Genomic DNA, 14,402 nt, shown 5'->3' with positions numbered 1-14,402 from the left:
TTAACATAATCCACCATTGAGGAATGCGTTTGGCCCCTGGTGCCATTTACATTAGTCCGGTTGAGCGTCTCTATGCAGAAGCTGCCGAACTACTTCCGTCATACCGGCGTGATGTCCTCCTCATTGGATATGCATGCCGTTTGTCTTCCATGTCTGGCCAACCATCCTATGCCCCCTTTCTCAATGACTCCCTTGGCCACTAATATGGGGCATGCCCTTCTTCTCTGTTATCTCCCAGAGTTCGCTTTGGGCTACTGCTCTAGCAGCTTAACTGTACGCTACCTGTCATGTTCCCGACGGGTGTGAACCCTTCCCCAGCTTGGCTTCCTGCAGCAGCCTGTGTTCATCTTGGACTTCATTCACTTCCCAGGGACACTACTCCAGATTTGATCTATCGTTTTAAGTTTTTCGATCTTAGCACACAACCTAGCGATATTACCTTCGTGTACACTGACATCTCTAACACTGACCAAGGTTTCGGGTGTGTCTTCATCATAGGCACCGTCCATTTTCAGTATCGGCTTTCAGACACTGCTCGATTTGTGCAGCAGAGCTCTCCGCCCTCTACCAGGCCACCCAGTACATCTGGCGACACAGGCTTTTTAATTGTCATATGTTCCGATTCTCTCAGTGCTCTTCAGAACCTCTATGTTCTGTACACCGTCCATTTCTTAGTGCAACGGATCAAAGAAAGCCTCCACTTGCTCGCCACCTTGTCCCAGGAACATCTACCGTGATGTTCCTGAGGGGTTCCTGCTCACGTCGGTCTGACGGGAAATGAGGCTGCTGACGATGTTGCCAAGGCTGCAGTCCTCCTACCTCGGCCTGCTAGGTCTTTCATTCCTTCAGATAATCTCCGTGCTACCATCTGGCGGCAGGTAGTGTCACTTTGGCATCACCACTGGTCTTCTCTTCAGGGGACAAGTTGCAGGGTATTAAACCTCTCCCACCAGCTTGGCCGACCTCCTCTCGGCCCTCTAGTCGCCATTTCCTGACCCAGTGGCCTTTTTAACCGTTTTTTTACGTTCCAGTGTATATTTGCCGTCTGAGTTATCGGCCGTTTTAGCGAACGACGCGCGGGCTGTCGATCGCGTTTTCTTTTTATCTCTCGCAGCAATACGGCGAAGGACATTTCATCTTTGGTTCGGGACCTCCGCTGTCTCTACGGCGTATTTTGTGAGCCTTGTTTTTAATTTCCTTTCCTTCCGCCGATTGGACCTAGCGTATAGTCGCGTTTTACTTCTTTTACTTATTGGTGTTCTAAGGTTATGATATGGCCGCTTATGAACTCAATTATTTCTGCGCCCTGAAACGAAACAAAAAAAGACCACCTACACAAACTCTTCCAAATAAGAACGGAGCAAGTCCACAACCTCCGCCTCTATTTACACTGTTCTTAAAGAATATTGTAAATACTGTACCACTGAACAAGATATGAAAGAAAACAAATTATAGATAAATACAAAGGCTTCATTATAAATTTGACAAACAAAAATATTTCAAGAAGAAACTGCATTTCATTTATCTTACGTTGTTCTCGTGCCTGCTTTGCATGAAACGCACTTTACAAATTCTAATTCGCCAGTTTCATCATTTCTGGTAGGAAAGCTTGCGTCTTCATGGTTTTTGAGTCAGTTTTGATGATGTGGTCATTTTTTGCAGAGTTAATTCTTACTTAGGTATCACATCGTTCATCCTTCCGACTTTTCACAAAATTGAGGATGTTTGGGTGAGGATTCACACGAAGCATTGAAACGGGAATGGAAACTTTCACAACATTAGTCGTTCTCGTTAAGAAAGCGCAGGCTCCTACCCAAATGTGAGGAGGAAATAGCGCACCTTCATCGTCATCAATGTAATTTTCATTTATATAATCGGCAAATTTGGCGGGCTTTTTGGCTTGTGATCGTATTCTGACCAGGTCAGTAAAAACATCAGGAATATCTTGAGGATTTAAGTAACTTAGCCCAAAGGTGTAATGCAGCCACTGGCCTTTTTCAGTGTCTTCGTACATTGAAGCTAATTTCAGGAATAACGTAATTTTAGGAATAACTGTGTTCTTCTGTGTTTTTGAAAAAGGCACATAATACCCTATACTCATTATGACCGTTATTCGTTCAACAGTAACACGGTTTTCTGAAAATATCAATTATAATTGTATTTACCAAACATGAGCCAGGTGAAATATACAGTCAGTAATCTTGGTTGATGGGAAGTCAACCTTGATACTCCCATGGATGGACTATTTGAAGACAATTACCACAGCTGTCGGATTAAAAGACACTTGTCTCTTCCTCCAGTCATCTTGATCACACTGTATGATTTTCAGATATGTCTCCTCGTTGTTATCTTTTATAAGGATGACCACTAAAGATATGTAAGGGCTTCCAGAGTAAGTGTGGACCGCGAATAACTGGAGAAAGTGTTTCGTTGCATATTGAAAAGTACCATCCATCAGTATTGGTTCCTACTGACATAGGTATCGTAGATTGGAGTCGGTGGAAAAGTCATGACCGTTTTCTATATCATTATTAAGGACAAAGGCATGGCCTTTTGTAGTTGTCACCTCCATGTGAGATAAGGCAACCTGAATTTCCATCGCGGATTTTGGCAGTTTCGGCATATTCTTCAAACGAGCCTGAGTAATATTGTTCCGAATATACCTTACATCCTTCCTCGTTTATGTGTTATGGGTTGTCGGAATGTCATCTACTACTTTGCTAATAAGCTGTGATGGTCTTTCATCCAAAGCTTCACCATCTGTTCTAACAGAATTCGATAACATTCTCCAGTTTAACAAGTGTTCTGGATCTGGTGTGTGGTCATGAGTGCCTTCCAAACCCGAAAATATGTTTTCAGTGCCTACTGTGAATACTTTAACATAATGCCATGAATTTTTACCACAGCATCGCCATCCACGTTTTTCGGTTCCTACAAATCTTCAGTAAAATTTGAATTTATAATCGTCGCACGTTAAAGGTATATTACCACGATCACTAAAAGTAATTTGCAAAAAGTGAGTTTCTGCCATATTTTTCCCTTGGATGACTTACTCGATCTACACAACGAAACAGTATGTGAATCTGCACAGATGTCAGCGAGTTGCTGTCGTCCACAGTACTGAAGAGTTTGGTTTAGGGCCAGGAATACGACGCTCATGGACCCATACCTTGGGTTGGGCCATTCTGCTATCTGCGTACAAAGCTGCCAGTTCGATTGTGCGATTAACTGACCCTTTCACAGTACGCTTCTAGTGGTCATTGAAAGTTGCCGAATTCGAGTCTTGCCGTGGAAGATGTCCTGCTGGGTGCAGACTAAAGCACGGTTTCCAGTCAGATGCTGATCGTAGTTCACGTCGGCGCCAGCAATTTTTGTTACTTGGGATCTGAGACTAGTGTCGGCTCGTCTCGCAGATTTGGCGGAAACAGTGAAGACAGCCTTAAAAGTGAGGTATCAGCATAGATGTCGGTATGCAACAACTTTCTGAGAACTGAGAACTGATCGTGCCTCTCTGGTCTGAAGTTGGCGGACTCGGCTGTAGACTACTCGATCGCCGCTATATCGTAATACTTACGTTATCCTGGACAGACCGGGAAATGACCGCTTTGGTGGCACAGTACATTTTCAACGCCTAGTTTCTGTCACATGAATGAGGAAAATTTGTCAGGCATCAAATATGGAGAGTGAGAATATTAAAAATATGAATTGTTCGCAGAGAAGTCCCAGAAATCACCTCAGTTGCCCTTACGTAATATTAGGATCTAAGACTTGATAGAACCCGACACAGAAATTTGGGAAATTTTCAACACTGCCTGAATTTATTCCAGGAAGATAGACTTCTCATGAGATGATGTGTTTAAAGGAACAAATGAAAAATTAAATCATTTCATCTAGCGAAGTCCAAAATGAAATCAGAGTAGCCGATAGCGAACTTAGAATAATTGCCATATGCTCCCACCACTACACACACATTGTGATAGAGTCTTTATTAGATAGCAAGAAAATACACAGAGGTTGGAGATAATTTAACTCCTGTATTAGCAACTGGGAAAATTTCGCATACGTTACTGGCAGTAAGTACAATGTATCTTAAAAAAGTAGAACAGACCCTATCATTTTTATAGCTTCATCAAAGAGACAGGAAGCAGCGACTATAGTGACTACTGACAAAGGCAAGAGGCGTATTTATGTTTGACGGAACTCGTAGACAATCAATAACATCATTCCTAAAAATCGAATGAGTATGCTTAGTTCAAGTCTGAGAAACGAGAGAGAGTTGTGTACAAAGATCAAACACAACCTAACTTGCGCTTTAGATAAATACCTACCAAGCAGTATTAAACATCGAAAAGCCCCCTTTATTTAGTGGTATTATTCGGAAATTTATTCGGAAACCAAAATTGTTACACTCATCAATGAGAAATAGGGAAACGGATACAGAACTTAATTGTAAATCGTGCCTCCGTAAGGTCTATCATACATGGGGCTTACAACAGTTTCCACTCTCAGATCTTGATGGAATATCTTTCAGTATAAAATTCGGGCCCTATTTAAACTCAGTGAATGGATCCAAACGTTCCATCCAGTCACCTGAGGATCAGTCGTGTTTAACCTAAGACAGGAAGAAAGTCGTTATATTGAATTACACATTTAAAAATACATTCACGCATTTGAGTAATATGAGTAATATTACCAAACTGCCTTCCTATTACGGTACTGTTTGACCACCGCACACATTCGGAAATGAGTGATACTGAAATAAGCTTTCCCGTATGAAACAAAAAAGATTACAGCTATTCAAAGAGAAATAAAGACGAGGTGCTGACGGGATGCGCATTAAATTTTATATTGAGTACACTGTGGAATTTGCTCCTTTGCTGACTGGTACTTATCAGCAAATAGACAATCTTCCACGCAGTCTTCTGAGCACTCAAGGAGGGTAGAAATAGCGATTGTCCAGAATTATAGAGTAACAATGGTAACGTCAGTCTGTTGCAGGATCGTAGAGCACAGTCTGAGTTCCAACATTTCTGAAAGGCGTCAGACACTGTCGAATAATAACCAACAAACGACGCCGGCCGCAGTGGCCGTGCGGTTCTGGGCGCTACAGTCTGGAACCGAGCGACCGCTACGGTCGCAGGTTCGAATCCTGCCTCGGGCATGGATGTGTGTGATGTCCTTGGGTTAGTTAGGTTTAATTAGTTCTAAGTTCTAGGCGACTGATGACCTTAGCAGTTAAGTCGCATAGTGCTCAGAGCCATTTGAACCAACAAACGACCATTGAATTATTTCCCAACCTACGACCAATAGAATCCGGTGTGTTACGCTGGATGGGGAATGTTCAGTAGAAATGAATGTAACATCAGGTGTGCCCCCAAAGAAGCAGAATCGGAAAACTAATTTTCTCAGTACACAGAAACTATTCGTAAGGTATGGTCAACAGCACTCTGTTCGCTGATGTTCGGTCCAGGAAAGTATCGTTCCTAGACAATCATAAGGAAACTGCAGATGTATTTCCATGATGCACTGAATAGTAGCTTTCTTCTAGTGCGCATTAAATGCATAGTAATTCATAAAAAAGACAGGGAACCCGATAAAGTCCAATTACAAAGTCGATTAAGAACCTCTGGAACCTGTCTTGTTGTTTAAATAATTAGGGGTCATATTATGAACCAGTATGAAATGAATCGAACGCGTTAAATTAGTGGAAGATTTAGATATATTTACATGATATTGGGAAATTTCTGTGCATTTGTAAAGGAAACTGTTAAAGACGCTAGTGTGGCCTATTCTGGGATAATGTTCCTGCGTTTAAAGTCCTTATCAAGCAAACTTACTACAGACATCGAATCACTTAAGAGCCACGTGTAATAGCTCGAATAAAATAATTTTCCCCCAAGGAGGCTCACAACTTGAGTACGTGCTTGGCTACAACACGGCCCCAGCCTTTGCAGCATTCCTTCCTTTCCATGCTGCAAGCTTACACTTCCACTGTGCGGATGGTTTTCTTGGTGTAGACCCTGCTTGGATCTGGTTTAAGATTTGGTGCTTGAGTTTCCACTTCCAGTTGTTTTCTACAGCTTTCCATTAAATAAAAACGTGGTCCCCATTGTTGGATTTGACCTCCCACCAATTTTCAAAAATCTCCATATGTGCGGATCGTCCAGGGAAGGTCGCCCGATGCAATGTATGTTCCACCTTTGTGCCTTTCTGTCTTTGCACCCTTCTCTTTAATAAGGTAACACACACAAAATCTAGCACTATAGCCATCCCGTTGTGGAGTGGGAGGTCGTCAAGTACCTGCACGATGATTGCCCCCTGACCACACAAAGCCGCACGGGGTAGCAGCGCGGCCCGAGGCATCTTGTCACGGTCCGTGCGGCTTCCCCCGTCGGAGGTTTGAGTCCTCCCTTGGGCATGGGTGCGTGTGTCGTCCTTAGCGTAAGTTAGTTTAAGTTATATTAAGCAGTGTGTAAGCTTAGGGACCGGTGACCTCAGCAGTTTGGTCTCATAAGACCTTACCACAAATTTCCAATTTTTGACCACACAACTGAAAACTCCCCATGTACGTCAGTAGGTATGTGCCCCTCGTGACTGGAGCATGGGGACTCCGAGCAATGGATTGCAGGCCGGGTGACCATTGCTGAGGATGGGTGGCACCCATGGGGAGAGCCCCCATTCACAGTGGATGGCACCATGGTGGATGAGCCGCAAATGAAGCAGATGAAGTTATCCCCTGCTACTGGTCATATGGCACCAGCAGTCTATGGAATGAAAGTCCTCATTTAATGCAGAAAGATACAACCCTAAAATGTTCCCTTCCCTGGCTACACTGTGGGAGGAATGTAGGGCTTAGCAGCAAACCAAGAAATACTCCTCCCCAATATTTGTTTGCACAAGGGCTGATGGGGATCCCTTCTTGGCGACAAAACCCTTATTCTTTGTGGAGAACATAAAAGACAAGTTTGGGGAAGTGGCAGCCATCTCTGAAGTGAAAAGTGGGTAAATTTTGATCAAAACAGCATCCCCTGTCCAGGCGCGAGCGCTGCTCACCTGTAACAAGCTGGGTGACGTAATGGTGACTGTTGTTCCCCATAATAGTCTAAATATGGTTCAGGGCATCATTTTCCACCGAGACCTGCTCTTACAATCTGATGATGACATACACACCCACTTGGAGTGATGGGATTTACACTTAGTCAGTCATGTACATAAGGAGCCAAATGCCAATAGGATCATTTGCCATGACATGAAACTGTATGTCCCTCCCCCCCCCCCCCCCCACACACACACCCCAATATACGGTGCTTCAGGTGTTGAAATTCAGGCATATGTCTTCGCGTAGCAATGCTAGCTAGCACCATCTGTAGAGATTGTGAGTCGAGAAAACTGTGTGTGAATTCTCCTTGTGCCCTCCCCCCATCTGTATCAGCTGTGGAAATCACCATTCTCCCTGCTCAACAGATTGCACTTTTTCCAGAGAGAGAATAAAATACAAGAATATAAGACTCTGGACAAACTAACTTACAAGAGGCCAAGAAGCAGTTGAGCGGTCGCTCCCAGCACGTATAACAGTGTCATACGCTACAACTACGACAACGTCGCCCCCAGTGGGGACATTGGTCCCCACCTCCTAGCTGGAGACAAATCACCTTCCTCCAGCTTATCTCGCCAGGAAGGTGTCCCAAGGGACACTTCCTTCCAAAGTTTCTGCAGGTCTACAACTGGGCACCAGCCAGTGGCTGAAGGAGCCACAGACTGCTGGTCACAAAGCTTTGCGATCATCGTCGTTACCTGAAACTGATTCAGATAAGGCCTCAGAGTCATCCAAAACCTCTAAGGAGAGGAAAAACAAGAAAAAGTCCTCCAAAAAGGAGGATATTCAGGTTTCTCTCACGCCACCAGGTCCCACCTGTTTGACTCCTGTGGCCAAGGCAGAGATTCTGGCGGCCCCCCAGTCCCCAGTTCACACCACACAACAGAACTCCGAACCTGTGTGTATTGATGCCACAACCCTCTTAACCAGTGGCAGCAGGTAACCTTAGGGCACAACCTTCTTCCTTGGTCCCTTTATGACTTCAAATTACAACATTATTCTCCAGTGGAATTGTAGCGATTTTTTTCCACCACTTGGCTGAGCTAATACATCTTTTAAGAACTTCCTCTGCCTTCTGCATTGCCCTTCAGGAAACTTTGTTTCCAGTAACGCAGACCCCGGCCCTGCCTTGATACTGGGGATATTATAAGAATCATGCTACCTATGACTGGGTGTTCAAATGGTTCAAATGGCTCTGTGCACTATGGGACTTCTGAGGTCATCAGTCCCATAGAACTTAGAACTACTTAAACCTAACTAACCTAAGGACACCACACACATCCATGCCAGAGGTAGGATTCGAACCTGCGACCGTAACGGTCGCGCGGTTCCACATTGTAGTGCCTAAAACCGCTCGGCCACTCCGTGACTGGATGTCAGATGGAGTTTGCGCATATGTTCTGGCCACTGTATATAACGAACTTCTACCTATTAATATACTTTTGGAACCTTTGGAGGCTATGGCTGCTTGGATAAGGGCATTTCAGCATATTACCATCTGTAATGTGTACCTCCCTTCCGATGGTGAAGTGCCTTAGAACATACTGCTTGCATTGGTTTCTCACCTCCCCACACCTTTACTAATCTTGAGTGATTTCAACGCCCAAAACCCTTTTTGGCGTAGAACCATGATCACTGGCCATGGAAAACACCTCGAAAACTTACTGGCACAACTTGACCTCTACCTCTTGAATATTGTGGTAAGTGGTGGGGGATACATGTCCCTTAATGACTTGGCTTTCATGGTCTTCCAGCTGTTCCCTAGATAGGGTACTTTGCCTGCCTTTTTCCCTATGTCTCCCTTTCTTCTTTTTTGTCCCATATCTCGCCTTCGTTGACCTTTGGTTTTCTTTCCCTGGGTTTTGTGCGGTAGGTCATCTATGATATCCAGTCACGTAGACATGTCTATTCCAGGAAAATGGAACTGATGACCTAGTAGCTTGGTCCCTTTAATCATCCAACAAAGCAACCAACCAATAAAATAATTTTAAGATTGACAGGTTGCAGTGACTGTTGCCAACGTGCAGCCAGCCGCAGTTTCCATAGGACACGTGAAGTTTGGAGGTTCTAGCGCCTGGCTGTGCACTTTCAGGCTGTACTAATGCGATATCTTCCAAACAGTTACATTACATGTACCACTGCGTACTGAGTGAGAGTACACAACCAAACCTCTTCAACAACGACCCAGAAAGTTTACTGTTCTCACATCATTATTCCCACCGCCAACCAGCTTAGGAGATTCCCAGTTTCTCGAAAGCGTCATTAAAGTCCACCAAAGGTACTGTGGTGTGGATGTTTCGTGTCAAGCGCCTGTTCCACTGATTCTTGCTGACCATAACATGTAGTTACTGGAACAAGTCGTAGTCAATGAAGCATCCAGAAAGTCAGATGAAAACATCAGCAAGTAAGGCACAACGAAGGCCTATATTGAGAACTATAACTAATAGTTGGATAAACGACGTAGCGTACCACGACCAAAGCACTTCACTCAGGCCCATAACTAATAAACAACCGCTTAAAAATAAATGTTCTTTAACAAAAGTTGACTCTTCGTGTGTCACCAGCATGCATCTAAGTTTGCAGATGACCTCCTATAATTTCACAGTTTCTGGAAAAGGGACTTAACTGCTGAGCTTGTCACGTTAGTTTTACACTGAGTAAACCAAAGGATAAAAATATAATTAGAATTGACATCTGTAATCATTGTGACTGTTGGCTGTTTTCTGACTTCCCTCTTATTCGCGTTACAGCACGACTTAAACGAAGAATGCTGACTGATAAAGACCTGGAGAACATTCGAGATAAGACTCCTGCCCTTCGCCAAGGTTCTTCTCAGATGTTCCGGACATTGCGTGACAAAGGTAAGAATTCACTGATTATAGCTTGCTCACTTTATTTACGTTTTCACTTGCTGCTTACTACGGGTTGCAGAAATTACAGAATTTCTTGGAAATAACTGCGTAAAATAAAAGCATTCAGCAAACGTCTCGCCTAAAATATTCTCTAGTGTATTTATTTGCGAGTCGAGACAATCGAGGAATGTGTCTTTAAACTTCCAATTTGTTCACCTATCTAGATATTTAAACCGACGCAAAGTTTCTATGTGATCTATATAGGCAGTGCACTATATGTTGTTGTTTTAAATATGTTTTTGAACACATTTTATAAAAACCTTTGGTAAAGTAATCGCAGAGATACTGTTTTTTGTTTTTTTTTTTTTTTTTGTATTTTCGAACTGATGTATTCAGTGATGTATTACGAGCCGACATTGTCGAAATTGAAGACAGCATTTAAAATAAAACTGCTTATCAAGACGAGTTAACGTGTTTATCCACTGTAGGGAACCGACTCTCCAATGTACGGGAGACTAGCTAGCGATGGATTAAACCTAACTGCTTGCAATGGAATGTGATTTTAATCGCATAATGGGAACCAGCTGCAAACACCGTGCGGCATAAAAATATGATTAGAATTGACGTGTGTAATTATTGTGACTGTTGGGTAATTTTTTCCTTAATTTTTGCATGTTTCACTCCACCAACGCGATGGTCCTCAGACCTTTGGAAATTCAATATGCTACACAAGCACGCGGTAAGATAAATTCACTGGTGCACCTTACAATGTGATAACTTACATTACGTTGTCACGGGCCACGTGGTAAAAATATGAGGCCGTGTATATCGCCACCGTCATATATCTAATGGAGTAAGTTGATTGTGTACGGTTATCTTAAACTCTTTGGTCAGCTACATTCTAAGATTAAACAGCAAGACGTATTATCTCTTCTTGAGCGAGCTACTCAACCGATTAGTAGCGGCTTCGCTCAAGAATACCATCATAACGACCGGGAGAGCGGTGTGCTGAACCCACGCCCATCCTATCCGCATCCTCCCCAGAGGATGACACGGCGGTCGGATGGTCCCGGTAGGCCACTCGTGGCCTGAAAGACGGAGTGAGTGAGCGAGTCAAAGCCCTGTCGATATGTGCGTTGGTTTAAACTATTTCATGAAGCCTAATATGTTGCAGTTGTTGTGGCCTTCAGTCCAGAGACTGGTTTGATGCAGCTCTCCATGCTACTCTATCCTGTGCAATCTTCTTCATCTGAAAGTACCTATTGCAACCTACTTCCTTCTGAATCTACTTAGTGTATTATCTCTTGGTCTCCCTCTACGATTTTTACCCTCCACTCTGCCCTCCAATACTAAACTGGTGTCCCTTGATGCCTAAGAACATGTCCTGCCAACCAATCCCTTCTTCTAGTCGAGTTGTGCCACAAATTCCTCTTCTCCCCAATTCTATTCGGTACCTCCTCATTAGTTACGTGATCTACCCATCTAATCTTCAGCATTCTTCTGTAGCACCACATTTCAAAAGCATCTATTCTCTTCTTGTCTAAACTATTTATCGTCCATGTTTCACTTCCATAAAAGGCTACACTCCGCATAAATACTTTCAGAAAAGACTTCCTGACACTTAAATCTATACTCGGAGGAGGAGGAGGAGGAGGAGGAGGAGGAGATTAGTGTTTAACGTCCCGTCGACAACGAGGTCATTAGAGACGGAGCACAAGCTCGGGTGAGAGGGAAGGATAGGGAAGGAAATCGGCCGTGCCCTTTCAAAGGAACCATCCCGGCATTTGCCTGAAGCTATTTAGGGAAATCACGGAAAACCTAAATCAGGTTGGCCGGAGACGGGATTGAGCCGTCGTCCTCCCGAATGCGAGTCCAGTGTGCTAACCACTGCGCAAATCTATACTTGATGTTAACAAATTCAGTTATTTTGCTCCCCAAATAGCAAACCCTATCTATTACTTTAAGTATCTCAGTTCCTAATCTAATTCCCTCAGCATCACCTGATTTAATTCGACTACATTCCATTATCCTCGTTTTGCTTTTATTGATGTTCATCTTATATCCTCCTTTCAAGAAACTGTCCATTCCGTTCAACTGCTCTTCCATGTCCTTTGCTGTCTCTGACAGAATTACAAAGTTTTTATTTCTTCTCCATGAATTTTAATTGCTACTCCAAATTTTTCTTTTGTTTCCTTTACTGCTTCTTCAACATACAGATTGAATAACGTCGGGGATAGGCTACAACCCTGTCTCACTCCCTTCCCAACCTCTGCTTCCCTTTCATGCCCCTCGACTCTTATAACTGCCATCTGGTTTCTGTGTAAATTGTAAATATCCTTTCGCTCTCTGTATTTGACCCCTGCCACCTTCAGAATTTGAGAATATTCCAGTAAAGATTGTTAAAAGCTTTCTCTAAGTCTACAAATGCCAGAAATGTAGGTTTCCCTTTTCTTAATCTATCTTCTAAGATAAGTCGTTTGGTCAGTATTGCCTCACGTGTTGCAACATTCCTACGGAATCCGAACTGATTTTCTCCGAGGTCGGCTTTTGCCAGTTTTTTCCATTCGTCTGTAAAGAATTCGTGTTAGTATTTTGCAGCCGTGACTTATTAATCTGATAGTTCGGTAATTTTCACATCTGTCAACACCTGCTTTCTTTGGGATTGGAATTATTGTATTCTTCTTGAACTCTGAGGGTATTTCGCCTGTCTCATACATCTTGCTCACCAGATGGTAAAGTTTTGTCAGGGCTGGCTCTCCCAAGGCTGTCAGTAGTTCTAATGGAATATTGTTTACACCTGGGGCCTTGTTTCGTCTTAGGTCTTTCAGTGCTCTGTCAAATTCTTCACACAGTATTACATCTCCCATTTCATCTTCATCTACATCCTCTTCCATTTCCATAATATTGCCCTCGAGTACATCGCCCCTATAAAGACCCTCTATATACTCCTTCCACCTTTCTGCTTTCCCTTCTTTGCATAGTACTGGTTTGCCATCTGAGCTCTTGGTATTCATACAAGTGGTTCTCTTTTCTCCAAAGGTCTCTTTAATTTTCCTGTAGGCAGTATCTATCTTATCCCTAGTGATATATGCCTCTACGTCCTTACATTTATCCTCTAGCCATCCCTGCTTAGCCATTTTTCACTTCCTGTCGATCTCATTTCTGAGACGTTTGTATTCCTTTTTGCCTGCTTCATTTACTGCATTTTTATATTTTCTCCTTTCATCAGTTAAATTCAGTATCTCTTCTGTTACGCAAGGATTTCTACTAGCCCTCGTCGTTTTACCTACTTGATCCTCTGCTGCCTTCACTATTTCATCTCTCAAAGCTATCCATTCTTCTTCTACTGTGTTTCATTCCCCCGTTCTTGTCAATCGTTCCCTAATGCTATGTCTGAAACTCTCTAAAACCTCAGGTTCCCTCAGTTTATCCATGTCCCATCTCCTTAAATTCCTACATTTTTGCAGTTTATTCAGTTTTAGTCTACAGTTCATAACCAATAAATTGTTATCAGAGTCCACATCTGCCCCTGGAAATGTCTTACAATGTAAAACCTGGTTCCTAAATCTCTGTCTTACCATTATTTAATTTATCTGTAATCTTCCAGTGTCTCCAGGCCTCTTCCACGTATGCAACCTTCTTTCATGATTCTTAAATCAAGTGTTAGCTATGATTAAGTTATGCTCTGTGCAAAATTCTACCAGGCGAAGCCTAATATAAAATAACGTGTTACAAAAACTCTGGTATCATTAAACTGTGCCAAAATGTCAGCCGCTTTCTCGAGCGCCCTCACACACAAGTCTAAAAAACGTACTTGGTTATTTATAGTAAAATTACAAATCAGAACTATAATGGGCAATTTTACGGGCGTTAATACACGTATGTCATGTCTTCACAGGTTATTAAAGCTATTGCAGCTAATCTATAGTAACGTAGATGAAACGTACAATTCAGACATAGTGACACTATTCTTCTTACGCTTACAGCTATTAAAGCGCAATATATGGAGGAAAGGTACATATTTATTTTTGACGTAGATATTTGGTAAATATACGTATATGGAGGTAACAAATTTCAAGTTGCATGGAACTTTCGTATTATTTCTTTCAGGTTGTATACAGTGGATATGCGACGCTTGTTACTCTGCCTGCCCCATGTATGTTCTTGACACTTGCAGTCCAGTAGCAAATAGATAAAGCGTTCCATCTACATCTACATTTATACTCCGTAAGCCACCCAACGGTGTGTGGCGGAGGGCACTTTACGTGCCACTGTCATTACTTCCCTTTCCTGTTCCAGTCGCGTATGGTTCGCGGGAAGAACGACTGTCTGAAAGCCTCCGTGCGCGCTCTAATCTCTCTAATTTTACATTCGTGATCTCCTCGGGAGGTATAAGTAGGGGGAAGCAATATATTCGATACCTCATCCAGAAACGCACCCTCTCGAAACCTGGC

General features: G+C 43.0%; 1 protein-coding gene across 3 annotated transcripts in view; it reads left to right on the top strand.

Annotated features, from left to right (window-relative positions):
- LOC124722889 (calcium uptake protein 3, mitochondrial-like) overlaps positions 1 to 14,402 on the top strand; it is a 636,966-nt gene that overhangs the window by 532,697 nt on the left and 89,867 nt on the right. For all 3 annotated transcript variants that reach the window (XM_047248024.1, XM_047248026.1, XM_047248025.1), the window contains exon 3: positions 9,847 to 9,957. In XM_047248024.1, coding sequence (XP_047103980.1) covers positions 9,847 to 9,957 — 111 coding nt within the window. The remainder of the gene's footprint in view (positions 1 to 9,846; positions 9,958 to 14,402) is intronic.

This window comes from Schistocerca piceifrons, chromosome X (genome assembly GCF_021461385.2).
Source record: "Schistocerca piceifrons isolate TAMUIC-IGC-003096 chromosome X, iqSchPice1.1, whole genome shotgun sequence".
NCBI lineage: Eukaryota > Metazoa > Arthropoda > Insecta > Orthoptera > Acrididae > Schistocerca > Schistocerca piceifrons.
This window is presented reverse-complemented; position numbering and strand designations above follow the sequence as displayed.